The 16,954-nt window shown below is 38.4% G+C and overlaps 1 protein-coding gene across 1 annotated transcript in view; it reads right to left on the minus strand.

Annotated features, from left to right (window-relative positions):
• LOC149559015 (uncharacterized) overlaps nt 1–16,526 on the minus strand; it is a 71,919-nt gene extending 55,393 nt beyond the window's left edge. Inside the window, exons 1-2 of the mRNA XM_089832964.1 lie at nt 16,256–16,526; nt 15,569–15,678 (exon numbers count right to left, since the gene is read on the minus strand). Of these exons, the coding sequence (XP_089689090.1) occupies nt 15,569–15,678; nt 16,256–16,504 (359 nt within the window). The 5' untranslated portion in view covers nt 16,505–16,526. The remainder of the gene's footprint in view (nt 1–15,568; nt 15,679–16,255) is intronic.
• Nucleotides 16,527–16,954: the final 428 nt, after the last annotated feature.

Below are 16,954 nucleotides of genomic sequence, written 5' to 3' on the forward strand. Positions count from 1 at the left end.
ACCTTTATTTCTATATCTATGTGCACATACATAAATATACATTATAGTGATGAGGTGAAAAAGTCAATCAAAAGCCATTTGAGGTACGCATTATTTTTAATTAATTAAAAATAACTAATATTTTAAATGTTTATTTAATAGCTCATGTGTGTCCATCGATTGTATCCTAATGTTCAAGTCGCTAGGTCCTTACCAAGGCAGTTAAAGGTCATACCTATCAACCCAATAATTGGACTAAACTAGTATCCCACTCCATTGATCCCGTTTAGCAATGCTTCTCCCCTTCATCTTCTCCTGCAATCACCCGTACAACATTTTCCACAATAATAACAAGTTCCATGATAAATCCATAATAACAAGGAATTTAATTATTAACCATAATTCTAAAATCAAGAAACTGCTAATCATCACATGACAAACAATGGATAATGACCATCATCATTAAACAGTTAACATAATGAATACAACGGATATATTTAACTACTCTTTTCACATGATTATGAAAGAAAATCCATTCAATTCAACAACTATAAATAAATTTAAATTAGGTCAAAATTTGGGATATAACATCATGTTAGAAGGTTTCACAATCTTAGTTAGATATCTTACTGCATTCCAATTATTGACCTTCACTACGGTATCAAAATTTATATGACAAAATCTCTTATGCCATAACCAACTATCATCAACTTTTGCGATAAAACAACTTATCTCTGAGAAGCTCAAGTGACATACATTACCTTTGGTCCTAGTACCAGTTGCAATCCCATTTCCTTCTTTTCCTTAATTGAACATTTCTTATCAGTAAATTGTACATGATAACCCTTGTCTACAAGCTGACCAGCACTTAGCAAATTATGTTTTAGTCCATCAACAAATAAAACATCATCAGCATTAGTCTTACCATTAAGTGCTATAGAACCTTTTCCTTTTATCAAGTAGGGTGCATTGTTACCAACTCTAACAACACCTCCATCATACTTTTCAATTCTACAAACCTATCTTTGTCATCTGTCATGTGATGTGAACATCCACTTCCTATAATCCAATTAGTTCTCTTTTTCTCAACATGTGAAACAAGTGCTCTTTCATCTCTAATAGGACTTTCATCTTTAATAGCAACAAATCCTATTTCATCCTCATTATCACTGTCCTCAAAGTTAATATCTATAATCTCAATCTCATCATTACTAAAATACAAACATTCTTTCTTCTCTAATAGGACTTTCATCTTTAATAGCAACAAATCCTATTTCATCCTCGTTATCACTGTCCTAAAAGTTAATATCTATAATCTCAATCTTATCATTACTAAAATACAAACATTCTTTACGAAATTTTTTTTGACTTGTAGGGTCTCAGTTTAACCATAGATTCTCTTGTAGGATATCTTGATACAAATTGACCAATTTTATTGCAGTTATAACAATGTATAGGTAAGTTACCTTTAAATACTCCTCTACCTTTTTGCTCTTTCTTTGCAATCAAGGCTTCATGTTCATCCATCTTTCTTTCTTCTTCTTCAATCTTTGCCCATTCATTTGCATATTCTTTAAGATTTTCTCTATTGGTGCTCGCACTCTTGGTTAGTACTCTTTTATCCTTGTGTACAATAGCTTTAAATGCAGTCTCAACTCTAGATAAAGAATCTTTGAATCTTGCACTTTCAAAAGCTTGTAACTTACCATTAACATTTCTTTATTCAAAATTTCATGAGGAATGACCTTTTCAATTGCATTTACCTTGTCCTCATAGGTTGGTGATAAGGATCTGATAATTTTCTAAACAACCTCATCTTCTATTATAGTTCCCCTTGTCCGATTTCAGTAATCCTTTGCACATATGCTCTAATGGTTTCATCTTCTTGCATTCTAGCATTCTCTAATCTAGTTTTCCAATGCTGCAACTTTTCTTTCTTTGTGTATTCATCACCTTCATATAACTTTTCTAATTTATCCCAAATATCATGTGCTAGGTCAAGTTCCTTTACCTCAATGAATTCTTATTCAAATAGTGCACTTATCAATGCTTCATTTACAATCATGTTGTACTAGAATACCTTGTTCTCCTCATTAGTGCGTGAAGACATATCACTCTCTACTTGGACATCAATTTTATCACTTGTGATCAATCGGTAAACAATTCCCATACAGATCAAATGTGTTCACATTTTATTCGTCCAACTATCATAGTTATCGCCATCAAATGTAGGACTCTCCTTCATGTCGGCCATAGTAAATCTCCTAAAGCTGCTAAGCTTCCTTTTCAAAGAGGACTTGACGTTCTGATGGCAACTGTTAAGAAGTAAAGTCCACACACAACAGGGAGGGGGAGGGGGTTGAGTCACTTGTGAACAAATATAATTAAATCCTATATTATAAATTTGATCACCTCCAATTAAAACAATGATGCACAATAGTAAGAAATCATACACCATAACACAATGATTTTTTGACTAGGAAAACCCCTAATCAGAGAGAAAGCCCCAGTGGAGCTGGTACCCACAAGATAATGTACTAATATATAAATTCCTTGTGAAAGGATGTGACCTTATTAGGAGTCAAATACAGTTCATTTAGTACAACAGCCCCTGTTAAATGGCAGATCCCTGATAGGAGACCTTGAAACCTTGTTAGAAGGTTTTAACCCTATTAAAGGCTGAAAAGAACAAGTAGACCCACTATCTAAGTGCTCCAAAAAAAGTGAAAGATATTACTTTCAAGATGACATATCCAATAAGCATGAACTGACTGAATAGCAACTTGCCAAAATAATTCTGTTAAAGTCCACTTTAATCAACCAACATCATCGCTACTCTACTCTGATAATCCAGCATTAAGGCTCGCACCATATGTATCAAGAAATACAACTCGTACCTCATCCATACACCCCAAAAAAGGAAAACAACTTTTCTGTTACAGCTTCCCCAATGTACCATTAGTTACATAAGGCATACATGCCTTCATAAGCATCAATACAACCATTACATTAAGTTTCCCACACGCTACAATTATAATATTACATTTGCCAATGACAAATCACACGCCAGAATAACACAATTGGCCGCAGGTAAAATATACTGAATGTCACATGCTAGCGACCTTTCTAGAACAATCCAAATGCCTCACAATTCTGAACATATGCACACAAAAAAGTCTTCTATGATCTTCCATGCTTGCTAGGATTAATTCTTGTCTACCAATAAGATATAGCAAAAATGCCTACAACTCTCTCTATCATAGATTCCTATACGCTGGTCTGCTACCAATCATCACTAAACAATCTATAACATGACCAAAATATCCCATAAAGTATAGTGAACATAGGCATGATGTCTACACTAATTCTACCGTACATATGTAAGCTCGCGTATGTAAATTTGTTAACCATTGACCTCACTGATCTGATAAATAACCCGCAATATACAAATTTTGACTTTGTCATGAACATAAGAACATATGTTGTCATCAATGATAAAACCTGCCATCAATATAACATTTTGCAACTCATACAAGTGCCAAAAATATCCTCAATTCCTAACAAATTGAACTACTAACAACTAGGTAAAATACATGAACATGAGGAACATGCTTAACATAGCAAAAGAAAGGAGGGGAATCATAAAAAATGATTAAATAATTGATTCTTAGTGATTTCATATGCTTTTTGATTTGGCTATGTAATAGTTTTATATAAAAGTTTTGTATTACACTTCATGATTCATCATCAAATAAAATTTACTTTTCCTAATGTTGGGTCACGGATGTGATCCAAAACATCAATCCAAAAATTATTACAAAGTTAAATCCAAATGCATATGAAATCACTATCATGGATTGTGGAAATACTAAGTCTTTAGTTAAAAGGAAGAAATTTGATGAGGCGATTGTGTTTTGCTAGGGTTTTCCATGTTGTACGAATCTCCTTCTAAGTCCATCTTTGTTTTGCATTTGTCACACCGCATTTATTGTGGGATTATTAGGGGTTTTATCATCGCTCCGACCAACTTTGGCCTAGTAATTGATGTTGGTGCTAGAGTTTCTGCACCGGATGCTCAGAATGCCTCCTTCGAACAAATGCCATTGCAAGTTTGTTCCAAAAGTGTTTCATGAGGTAAGCCCTCCCTTGATATTGTGCTTAATATTCAGGAGTTTGATAGTACCTGTGATTGGCTGGAGAAACATACTTTGATAGGATATTTTCTGGGTAGAACTCCACTTGAAAGCGTGTTGAAAGAATGGGTTGTCAAAGCCTGGACTCCTCATGTAGTTCGGATTGATGGCATTCAAAGCCTCACCAAGGGATTTTTTTTGTTTCGTTCTGGAAACCCTACCCAGGTCGATCCAGTGTTTACTCACGGGCCTTGGACAATTAGATGCTCACTATCAGTTTTTCAATATTAGTCTTGAGACTTTACAATTTCAGACGACAAAAAGCTAAGATTCCCTATGTGGCTTGAGTTTTTGGATCTTTCCCTGCCTTCTTGATCATTCATTTAGGCCATTGCACAAACCTTTGGTGAGGTGGTGTGCATGGAGCATAATAGGATTTTTAATGCTCGTCCTCAAAAGAGGGTTTGCGTTGAGGTCGACTTGTCATGCAATCTTAAAGAAATGGTTGATATCCAGATTGGAGCCCACACCTTCCCCCAGAAGGTGCTTTATTTGAACCTTCCTAACACCTATTATAGGTGTCAATCAATTGGGTCAAGGTCAAGGACTGCCCTCTAGTTGTGCCTCGTAACAAGTCTCCTCCTAAGGAGACTCCTTCCAAGCCTATTGAGGCGGCAAAAAAGGATGAATGGACTACTATGGTGCGCAAGGGTAAAACCTCCTTGGCTCCTAAGCAAGCTACTACAACTTCAACTTCGTCTCAGCCATCTTTGGAACTTGCCTCGGCAGTTTCAGTTTTGACTCCAATTACTCTGGTGGTTCCCCTTCCGCTACCACCCATTTTAAACCATGCTTCAAAAAGGATGGAGGCATTTACAAGTATTCCCCAGCCTAGCTGGGTGCGCACTCCGAATGCAGCTTCCATGATAGTATCTCAATCATTGCAACAATCCTACCGCCCAAATTGTCATGTTGAAGACCCAGAAGGTACTTTGGAGAAGCAAATAATCATCTTTGGAGGAGATTCTTCTGCTAGCTTCAAAACTAGTTCAGCTTTCTTGCACAATAGCTTCTCCTCTCTTGGGGACGAGGATGACATGCAAGAATTTTAATCACGAATTCTCTTTCTTGGAATGTTCGAGGTCTCATAGACCTCCCTAGAAAATATTTTGTCCATGATACCAGATGCAAGCTTGGTACACTAGACTCTCTGTCTCCAAGAAGTTAAAATTTATGGAATTATGCTCAATTCAGCTTGTTGTGTTATTTGGTCAAATAGCACTGTGTCCTCTTCAAGCATGAAGCTAGTCAAGGTGGTGTTGTTACTTTTCTTTCCCCTCCTTTAATTTCTTTTGTTATTTCGCATGGTTCTAACCCCATGCAGACAATTTTTTGGATTTTGTTGTCATTCAACAATCATTTTTTTGGCATAGTTAATGTTTATGCTCCCAATGATGTTGTAGAGAGATCTCATTTGTGACGTTGGATGGAAGATCAACTACAACTAGCCACCTAGGTTATGTGTGTGGAGTTCAATATGGTTGAGTTGGCTTCTGACAAAGATGGGTTTTCGCCCTTTAGATCAACAGTTGGGGAAAAAGAGGCTCGGTACTATATGCACAATAAATTGGGCCTATATGATCTCAATGCCAACTACTGCCAGCCTAGTGGGGTTTGGCACCCTTGATCCAATTTTAGAGCCCGATTTGATAGGATTTTTAAGCAACTTGATCGTGCCATGTTTACTGCTCAATTTTATTTTCATTCTCTAAAGATAGGGACTTGCTTGTCATTTGTTTATTTGATGTGACTTTGTCACACCACTATCCCATCTAATTCACTATTATTTGGCAGACAGCTAAAAGGCGTCTTTCTAAAATGCGGTTCTTTCATTTCTTGGTCATGAACCCACTATGGCTCATGTTATGTGTCTAGAACTTGGAGCCTCGGCCCCACAAACACTACAGTTGGATTCAGTGGTGGAATGATGCCATCACCCATACAGTGAGATTTCTTCACATTTATGGGAGACAACTTTCCATGTACCACTAGCGTTCATATGATGCAACTGCCAAAGATCTTTGTGTTGCTTCCAAGGCCTTGGCCATGAATCCGTTTAATATGAACCTGCAACTTCGGCTTCCTAATCTCTTCCATCAGAAGCAAGTTGCAGACAACTATGCTGCCAGGGGAGCTCAATTCAAGGCTTGCATTCACTGGCTTTAGGTGGGAGACCGAGCTTCCAAAGAGTTTTTTTCAGGCTTTCAAAGCTTGCCATACCTCTATGGGAATTAAAGGATCAAGGAGGGTCAACAGATTCTCTCTAAACTTCCTGACATTCTTCAAGCTTTTGTGCGTCATTATGAGAAGGTGTTCACAACACAAGGAAATTTAGCTACCAAGGACCAAGCTTTGCAAGATTGCACTGTTGTTACTCCAAACCGGCTTGCGGTTGAGTAGCATGCCTTCTATGAGGAAATGCTCACCATCAGTGACCTCAAAGAAGTTGTCTTTTCCATGGCGGATGACAAGGCTCTTGGGTGTGACAGTTTTCCTTGTGAATTTTACAAACTTTTTGGGTGCCCATCAACCCTAACTTGCATATGGTCTATCTTGAACTTTTTCATTAATAAAGGAAACATTAAATTCATACCTAAGCTAGAAATCTTGAGGACATTTGCGATTGGAGTCCTACCACTCTGTTGAATGTTTCTTAGAAGATTATTGCTAAGGCTTTGGCATTCAAAATTCGTCATATTTTGCCTCTGATTATGTGCCCTGAGCTGTAATGTCCCCGTTTTTGGCAAGTCCATGCAGTTGATAGAGTTAACTCATCATAGCGACCCTCGTGAGCTAACAAGGTGTTTTGGGGGTCTCAGTTGTGAACTTACTATTTTTAGTAAGTTTATTATTGGCGGTTGCTATTTTTGGCAGTGCAATAGGTGGCTTGGCAGTTAGTTGTCACTTGCAGTAAATCAGTAAATCAGGTTAATAATTGCATGAGCTCTTATTTATTCAATAATTATTAAGTTGCATTATTATAATGATATTTATATTATTATAATAATGACATTAACAGATATTTCTAAAAAGTATGTTGGAAAGTTTCTAGTGTTGAGTTCTTTTGGGAAACTTCCACAATTTTTGAAGTGGAGTTTTTTAAGAAACTTTGGCCAACAAAAGATTATAAATGAGAGCTCATTTCATTGGGAAAAGCACGCTTGAATATATATTTGATTTTTGTGCTTTTGTGGCTTTTCCCTGAGTTCTGAATTGTAGGCCCTTGCTGATGTATAAGGGTTAAGTCTAAAAAGTTTTTGGCAATTGTGCTGAAGTATACAACTGGTCAACATTCTCCTACTGTATTTGTTGTAACTAAGGAGAATAATCTTGAATATTAGATTTTCTTGTTCATATCATTTGGTTGAGGGTTTGAAGAATTTTTGGGATCTTCATTGACAATTGTGCTGAGGTAAGCGATTGTCAAATTCTCCTACTGTGTCTACTATGGCTTGGTGATTCTAATTGAAAGTTTATGTTTTCTAGCTAAGAGTTTACATTGTTTTTTGTTTCAAGTATTGATACTGGAAGTCTGTGAATTTTCTAGTACTGCCAGATGTGGTTGAAAGTAAGGGAAGACTTCATGAAGAGAATGGACAGCATCATCATGGAGCTCACACAACATTCTCAAGTCTGCGTTTGACCTGGATGGCTATGGAGGAACCAACATTACATAAAATTGGGCCTGCGGTTTGATATTGGCCACGTGAATGACCTGAACATAGTCATGGGTCAATGTTGAGCTATATACTGGAGACGACAGTTTGTTTGGATTGTTGTTGAGGTCCAAAGCATAGCTCTAGGAAGGAATTGTGCGTTTGCGAATTTGGTTGCAGGTGGTGTTGGGAATTCTAGGAGCTCTTCGAACCCCATATTGATGCCTTGCATTCAAGATTGCTCTCCAACAATTTGATTCAGATACCTGTGATTTGCAATTGAGGTGTCAACTGCATATGGATATTACTAGGGATGACAATTTCACAACATTCAATTCACGTTCCATTTGCTATTCATAATTGTATTGAGATTTTATGCATGGCTGTTCATTTCCTCAATTTAATAAATTGGCAAGTGATATTCAAATAGTTTATACTTTTGCAATTTATTTCTTGATAGTTTATATAATTCAAATAAAAGACAAGAAATAGATATATGATTCGGAAAATAAAGCAAAAATTTGTAATAACCCTGTTTGGTTATAGCTAAATCAAGCATCAATTTCTTTCACATTTGAATGGTTTGACATTTTGTCAAACACTTGGCAAGCAACCCATTACCACTGAACATATGATGTCTTAAATTTTCAAACACAATATCAGGATGTATAGGAAACTGATCACAAATTTATTTAACTTGGCCTTATAAGTTGTGCATAAATAAATACCACACGTCAATAAACAATTCTGAAATGATTCACACCAGCCTCTAAATTCATTCATCAACAAACCATATAGCAATATAATGAAAAGGAAATTTAATTGTTGGCTGATTATGAATCAGAATTTGAAGCCAGCTTGTTTACTTTCAAACTATGTAATATTAACTGAATTTTACAAATTAAGAACCTGGTCTTTGCCGTAGAATGTAACTGCAAAGTCAAACTGAAAGCTGCCTAGTCTGATTTCAATCTAGCATTCACAATCTACCCTTACAAATGCTGCCCAAAACAAACTCCAATCTGCAGACTAAACCCTCATCCAGCAACAGAGAAATTGTAATATTCAATTGTATAAATGCTCCTCAGCCACAGTTAATACAGAAAGAGGAGACGATAATAATACTCAAAAGTCCACAATACCTCGGCTATGGATTCTCAGAATTAAATCTACAATACTTCAGCTGTAGATACCAAACCCTTATACTTCAGCAAGGGCACAAACTTCAAACTCAGAAATGTCACAAAGACAACAAGAGAAAAATAAGATAATCAAATAATTAGATGTTTTTCTCATCAAATGTCCTCATATTTATAATCTCCAAATGGCACCGGTTTCCCAAAAGAACTCCAATTAAGAAGCTTACTCTACACAACATTAGAATATATTAAAGTGCCATTAATATAGTTTATTAATTGCTTTTGGCTCCAAAAAATGACCTTTTTCCACCATAACTTAAAATTTTGACACGCAAGGCCATTGTTTCTTGTTCCCACGATTTAAAACTTTTCATCCTGGTTCCAACGAGCTATGATACTGAGGTGACTAACAAAAATAGCAACCTCAACATATTCAGATGAATAATAATAATAATTCACCCATCTTGCGAAAACAACTGAAGAAGCATCAAAATCGAAATCTGACAACACCAAAGTGATCTTGATGATGAAAGACAATGAATGAACCTGACGAGGTGACCTACTACAAATAGACGCTCCTCCAAGATTCTTGGAACCCAAAATGGAAGCTCGAAATAAAAACTAAAAGCATCAACCAACTCCTCTAACTCAACTAAGCTCATCGGAATGAATAGTTTGACTTACTATAAATAGTAAGTCCCTCAAATGGAGCCAAAACACACCATAGGTTGTTGGAAAGCCTATAACCACATAACTAAGACCCTCAAATCTTACTGCCAGCTCACGAGGGTCGCAATAGTAAACTGACCTAGTCAACTGCAAGAACTTGCTAAAAAGGGGACATTACAGTCCTCCCTCCCTAAGATTGCTTGTCCCCAAGCAATCCTAGAGCAAAAAGGACATCACAATCCACCTAGATCCCAACGGTGGAACTGCATACTATCCCTGTTGTGTACAAGCAACTCCTGTAGCACCAACACTCAAATAACGGACATCAACATCAAAATCATCTAAAAATTGACCCAAGGCGTTGATGTAGGCAACAACTCATCGAAACTCAACCCAACTGAAATACCAACCCTATCCACACCTGAGTTCCCATCATACTGATACTCACACCCAACTGCACTGTGGTGATGGTAACAACCATAGGTACCTGAAACACTACCACCAACTCCAACCTCTGCCAAACTGTCCTGGGTGTGTAAATACTGCAAGGGGTCTAATTTGCAACTATCAATCTCATCTGCAAAAGATGGTGCTAACAACCCATCCCATAATGGATGGTATGAAACTAGAGCCAACCCACACTGCATGAAACCAAATTCTCTACCTATGGGTCAAAATAAAAAGTGACGAGCACTCCTCACAGTGTAATGTCGATAAAAACTCCCAACTTCTATCAAGGGCTCATCAGTATCAGTCTGGGAATCAGAAGATGGCTCCAATCTTTGACTCTGAACTACTGTTTGGACAGGATCCTAGGTAATCCTCTTAACAAACCCAACCTCGAAATCCCTATGGGGAAGCGTAGTAGATAGAGTCTCTACAATCTTTCCCACCAACCTTTGAATGGCGCAAGAGCCCTAGACGAGAGTACCCTCAAACACTCTGTACAAATCCTCTAGCACATCCGAACTCTCCAAAAGATACTCTATGAAAGACTTTGTGTAGTAAAAATTATATGTGGAAGCATCAACCTGCTCCCCTGTGACCCACAACTGATCGCTCTGAAAATGTGGCACTACCATCTGACTAATGGTACCAGCTGTATGAAATGAAGAAATAGATTCACTTCTGGTAGAAGGAAGCAAATCACCATGAGAGCTTGTCTCCCCTGATGCTCTCACCTCCTCTGTACCTACTGCACCCATATGATGGACAGATGTGTCGGCCACATCATCACATGCCTCATCCCCAAACGTGGAAACAAATTCACCACCAACCATAATATGTAACTGAACAGGGTATGAGGTTGGTATCAACTGTACCCACTCTAAGTCCACGATACCCTCATCTAACTATGATTGTGACTCTTGAAGAGCCAACTGAGTATACTGAAGAGAGTCCACAGTCACCTCAAGCTCCTGGGTAAGCTCAGCTACCTCCTCATCTTCCCTAACAATGTCTCATAACATGTGCTACCCCACTCCAGAAGGTAATCCCTGTCAGCAACTAACTAAGAGTAACTATGCTTCAAGATCCTAACAGCCTCTCGAAGCGTATGAACCTCTGCTAGAGAAAGAGTACTATCACCGCGCCCATCAAACATAGGAGCACCCCAACCAAATGTAGCTAGCATCTAATGGACAGCATCATGATGCCCGAGAGCTAAAGAAATGTCACTATCACTCACCTTCAACTAACTAGCCACATGATGCCTCTGTAACCCCTGAATCCTATGCAATCTCTCTGTCTCACTAACGACACTATGATAGGAAACTGAATCAGAACTGCCCACCACAAGATCACTCATTGCATGTGTGCTATCAACCTTGCACAACTCTGCATCCAAGATACAACTACTATGTACCTCAGTCAACTCCTCATCTGAAGAAATGGAAGCCCTCACAATATCAATATCCCCACGTCTCAGCTTCAACCTCAAAGGATAAATCCTGTAAACACTAATCCTAGGACCCATCCAAAACCTCCTCGGAGTTATCCGCTAATACCTGGCAAGGGATATCGTACCTGGTGCAACTCATAGCATCATCAAATGTATCATCAGATGTGTCCATACTATTTGCATCCACATCTAGTGACTCTGCTATAACATACAAATCACCAACATCATAGCTAGGTGACTCCATACATGTATTGGTCCCACCTGAGGAAGCAGCTACCTCTTGTACTGAAGCAACACTATGACAACATTAGAATATATTAAAATGCCATTAATATAATTTATTAATTGCTTTTGGCTCCAAAAAATGACCTTTTCCACCATAACTTAAAATTGCGAACTTTTTGTCCTGGTTCCAATGAGCTCTGAGGTGACCAACAAATAACACCAATAAAAATAGCAACCTCTGTATATTTAGATGAATAATAATAATAGTTCACCCATCTTGTGAAAACAACTGAAGAAGCATCAGAATCAAAATCTAACAACACCAAAGTGATCTTGATGATGAAAGACGATGAATGAACCTGACGGGGGTGACTTACTATAAATAGACGCTCCCTCCAAAATTCTTGGAGCCCAAATTGGAAGCTCGAAATAAAAACCGAAATCATCAACCAACTCCTCTAACTCAACTAAGCTCATCGGAAGGAACAATTTGACTTACTATAAATAGTAAGTCTCTCAAATGGAGCCAAAACACACCATAGGTTGTTGGAAAGCTTATAACCACAAAACTGAGACCCTCAAATCCTACTGTCAGCTCACGAGGGTCGCGATGGTGAACTAAACTAGCCAATTGCAGGAACCTGCTAAAAAATGGGACATTATAAAATTAGAAAAACTTCTGGAAATTACAAAAATAATAAGTTGTGCATCAATATTCAAATTGGGAGCCAGTGCGGGTCTTTACATGAGCAGACTGGATTCATCAAATCCATATATATTTTGGACAATATTATTGTAGTTTGGGAAGGTATGAAATGGACTCGTAAGTCTAAACAACAAGCTATCTTTCTCAAAATTGGTTTTGCCAAAGCTTATGACCACATTGAGTGGCCCTTCATTCTTGCGATGCTTAAAGCTCTTGGGTTTGGTCCCACTTTTATCCAATTAGTCCAAATGCTCTTTGGGGACGCTTCTGCTTGTATCACCATTAGTAGCAGACAATCTAAAGCTTTTAGCCTTTTCAGATCCATCCACCAAGGTTGCCCATTGGCTCCACCTCTTTATGTGCTTGCTGCTAAAGGGTTTGGATACTTGCTTACCAATGCCATCTCTTTTGGCCTTGTTAGAGGAATTTCCCTGGCTGAGTCACCTACTCAGCTAGTCAATGGGCACTTCGTTGATGATTCCTTTCTCTCTCTCATTGAGGACGAGGATAATGTCTCCAATGCTTTGCAATGCCTTGACACTTTTTGTCTTGCCTCTGGTTCAGCTATTCAATGGCACAAGACTTTGTTATAGGCAATCTTTTCTTCCTGTCCCTCCATGGCTTTCCAAAATGAATGGAGATGGATTCAACACAGAGAGGTTTTTCGCTTTCTCGCCATTCCTTATGAGTTTCAAGTCTCACTTGTGGAGCTTTGGAATGTTGTTCTTGCCAAGATTGAAAAGAAGCTTGACTACTAGATTACCAAACCGCTCTCCTTAGCTGGCAAGTTCAAGATTTGCTTCAAAGTGTTGGTGGCTACCCATGTTTACTATTCTTCATGTTGGGCTTCCTTCAAGGTCTCTTACATGAAATTGGAGAAACTCCTTAGGGATTTCCTTTAGGCTTCTAAAGCTGATCATCATGGTTTTCCTAGAGTCACCTAGGAGTATTGTTGTCTTCCCAAGGAGTCTGGAGGCCTAGGCCTTCTTTCCACTCAGATGCAGGGCATTGCTTTATGGGCCAAGTGGATCATCTGTGCCCTCATTGGAGATAAGGCCTAGAGGATTCTTCTCAAGCACTGCATTTCTTCTAGTTTCCCACTCAACAGACCAGCTTGGTTGGGGATTGGCTTTAGACCCTTCTCATCATGCCTGAACCAGTTAAAATCCATGGCACTTTTGTTGTTAAAAGCATTTGGAAAGTGTGGATAGCCATTAAGTCATCACTTCATGGGGTTGGAGATGGATTCAGGGGTGGACTTTCTATGAACCAGCATAACACTCAGTGGTCTCCCCTCTTTGTTGTTCAAGGGATCCTGCTTGCTAAGGTTCAGGGTGCCAGTGTGTTGCATTTTTATAAACGTAGCATCAGGACACCAAAAGATATGTTCTCCAGAGCTACTATGAGCCTCAGAACGTGGGATGACATGCAGATCTAGTTTTGTTTGTCTCGCCCAGATCGGTAGACTTATGACTTGTTAGTTTTTGCCTTGCCTTTGCACATGCTTCACAAGTGGGGTATTCAACTTATCAAGTTGTGGTGGAAAGATTGGAAACGATATTCGTGTACTCTTTCAAGTTATTAGCCAGAGATGGGATACCTCTAGTTGGTGCCATACTTGCCTATGGTTGACATTCTCAACAAACGTTGGCACTTGTAGTCTTCCCAGCAAAACTGGAGACTAAGATTTAACACTATTTGGACAGCCATCTCTGAGCCGAAAATTGCACACTTTGCTTAGTGTATTATTTTCCAAGGCTCGCCTCTCAGTCCTCGTCTCAAGCATTTGAGAGTTCCTAATCTTTGGTGTCCTTTTTATGGGCAACCTGAGACCTTCCTTCATATCTTCTGGTTCTGTCGAAGACCTCAACACTATTGGCTCTGGATTCATGATTTTTTCAAACCCTTTCGACCTGAGCCTTTTTCTTGGCATATGATTTTGTTGGGTGATTCACTTAAAATCCCCTTCAAATACACTCAAATTTGGCATGCTTCCAAGATGGAGATTCCATTTACTCTTTGGAAAGATAGGAATGTTGTTCTTTTCACTCGTAGCTTTCTTGATATAAACATTTCTATGTAACTAAAGCTCGTATATGCAATAATGTAATGATGCAAATTCAAGTACAGGCCAATAAGGTGGCCCACTTGCACGAGTTGTTCGACCATTGGGGCAACACCCCCTGTATAGTGGCCAAAGTGCCACCAGATTCTATTTCTACAGACCGCACTCCACCCTGTGGTTGTCGTTGTGATCACAGTTCCTCTGCCCACCGATCCTAGACTCTTCGATCCCAGGCTCCCCGCCACTCTCCTGGCGGTGGGAATGAAATCTGATGCCACTGCTTGGCTTCTCCACCACAGCGCGACTCTGGTTGGCCCCCAGGTGCTCCTACTACTGGTTGGTCCACCCCTAGTGGTGGCTCTATGTAACTTGAGGCCACTTCGTCTAAATGGTCATTCCTCACCTGGCCTTGGCAATTTCACCTCCTACGACTGAGGAGGAAAAAGAAAAGGAGAAGGAAGCTGCTGAAGATGGGTGGTCCCTGCCTGACCCACCTATTGATGAATGGGTACCTAATGATCGCCATGATCCTCCTCTCTTGGCTGACACAGCTCTTGTAGCCTAAGGGCTTCTATTACTATCTTTTTTGATAAATAGTTTATAGCTTTCTGGCCTCGATCCTGTGTGAACTCTCCCGGGGTGATCTTGTATCGTCTGGCCCTTTTTTGTGAATATGTAACTTAAAATTTTAATTGATAGAAAAGGGACTATATTCGTCAAAACAAAAATACTAAGTTTTTGAATCTATTTTTAGTTACATGACTTACTTTATTATTAAATGATGTGTAAAACTGGAAATTGGGATTGGAGAAAGATGAATGCAACAATCTTAGGCACCTTGGCCTTTTCAGAGAAAGACTTTCAACAGAAAGATATGAAAATGCATTGAAAAAAAGGAACAGATGTAGAAATGAAATAGCTGGCTTAGCTCAGCATTCCAGATGAAATGGCATGAAAATTTCTCAGTTCATATCTGCCGGTATAAATTTCAATTCATTTTTTTCCCAAATTGAAATAAGAGAAATTTGACTAAAACCTTGGTTCAGTGTCAAGAAAGTTGAGTTGCCGTTGATCTACTGGTAGCAAGAGCTGTAGCAGTTGCCGTGACTTTCCATCTCTAAGACCATTTTCTACAGCAGATCTAGCCTGATACAAGAGAAGAAATATGCATTTAGATGAACATACATCTCATAGAATTATTATAAACTAGTAGTAGCTTAGTTGTATAAATATTTTCATTTTGTCTAAGACATATTTTGAAAATTTGGATGCTCGGAATTCCTTATTTGCTTGATCAACAATGCTATCTGAATTTTGAGGTGTAAGCTTCTCTTACGAGCTTTCTACAAAGCAAGTTAATTCAGACTCCCAAAATACTCTATTCTGGATGGGGCATTTTGTCTAATTTCAATCAATTGTATTTGGATGTGGGATTTTCACCCACGTTTACTAAACAACAGTTAGATGTAAAAATTTACCCTACTCAAATTCAACATTTCAATATAGAAGTTTACCAGATATGACATTTTATCCAATTTCAACTCTTTAACACATTCCATCAAGATTTAAACAAGAGCTCCATTATGATTGCCCTCGTCAATTGCCACGCAAGCTTATCCATTAACAATTGTTGACTGAACTACATTGGAAGGAAAAGAGACAGCAACTTTGAACAAGAGTAGCAGTCATTTATAAGTAACTTAAAAATAAGATTACAACATACTTGCTGTATCATATCATCTAGAGTCATTGGGTTTGGCCATTCCTGAATTACGGCCTGGTCTCCTGCTGCAGACGCCAGGACCACTGAAGGCCATTTGTGAACTAATTTCTTTCTGTTTGAGGTCACGTTGTATGGAAAATCATGAATAGTTGAAGGCAATCCTGAGTGCCTCTTCGATTTTGATGATGAATCAGTGGATATTTGGGTGGAGTACAAATTGGGATAGTAGGAAATGGTCAAGGCTCCCATTCTGTATGTATGTAGGTTACATGTCATAAGTGTGCTCTGAAATAAGATTTATTATGCCGCGTTCCTGGTCTGACTGTGTGTGTGGTCAGATGTGTAAAGAATTTTAAGTACCTCAATATAAGATATGATTGCTCAGATGTGCAGTAGGGCCAAATTGAGGGACTATGGAGGAAAATCAACCACAGGCCGTGCCACATATTTTTCGAATTATTATAGCAAATAAGTAAGTGTATTTCGGGCAACTCTGACATGGCCATGCTTAAAACTACCTATTGGGGAAAAATATTATTATTATTAGTTCCTCTAGCAATACTTATGCATTCATGTCACTCTTAATATGACATTAACACTGGCCAATCAAATCAAAGAATTTAAAACATTATATGAAACTTCAAATGTTTATATCATTTTCTAATTTTTTATAATTTTATAAATCACATTTTTCATCCA

The sequence above is a fragment of the Cupressus sempervirens genome, chromosome 5 (assembly GCF_028749045.1).
Source record: "Cupressus sempervirens isolate cs-2001-9-10 chromosome 5, ASM2874904v1, whole genome shotgun sequence".
NCBI classification, from domain to species: Eukaryota; Viridiplantae; Streptophyta; class Pinopsida; order Cupressales; family Cupressaceae; genus Cupressus; species Cupressus sempervirens.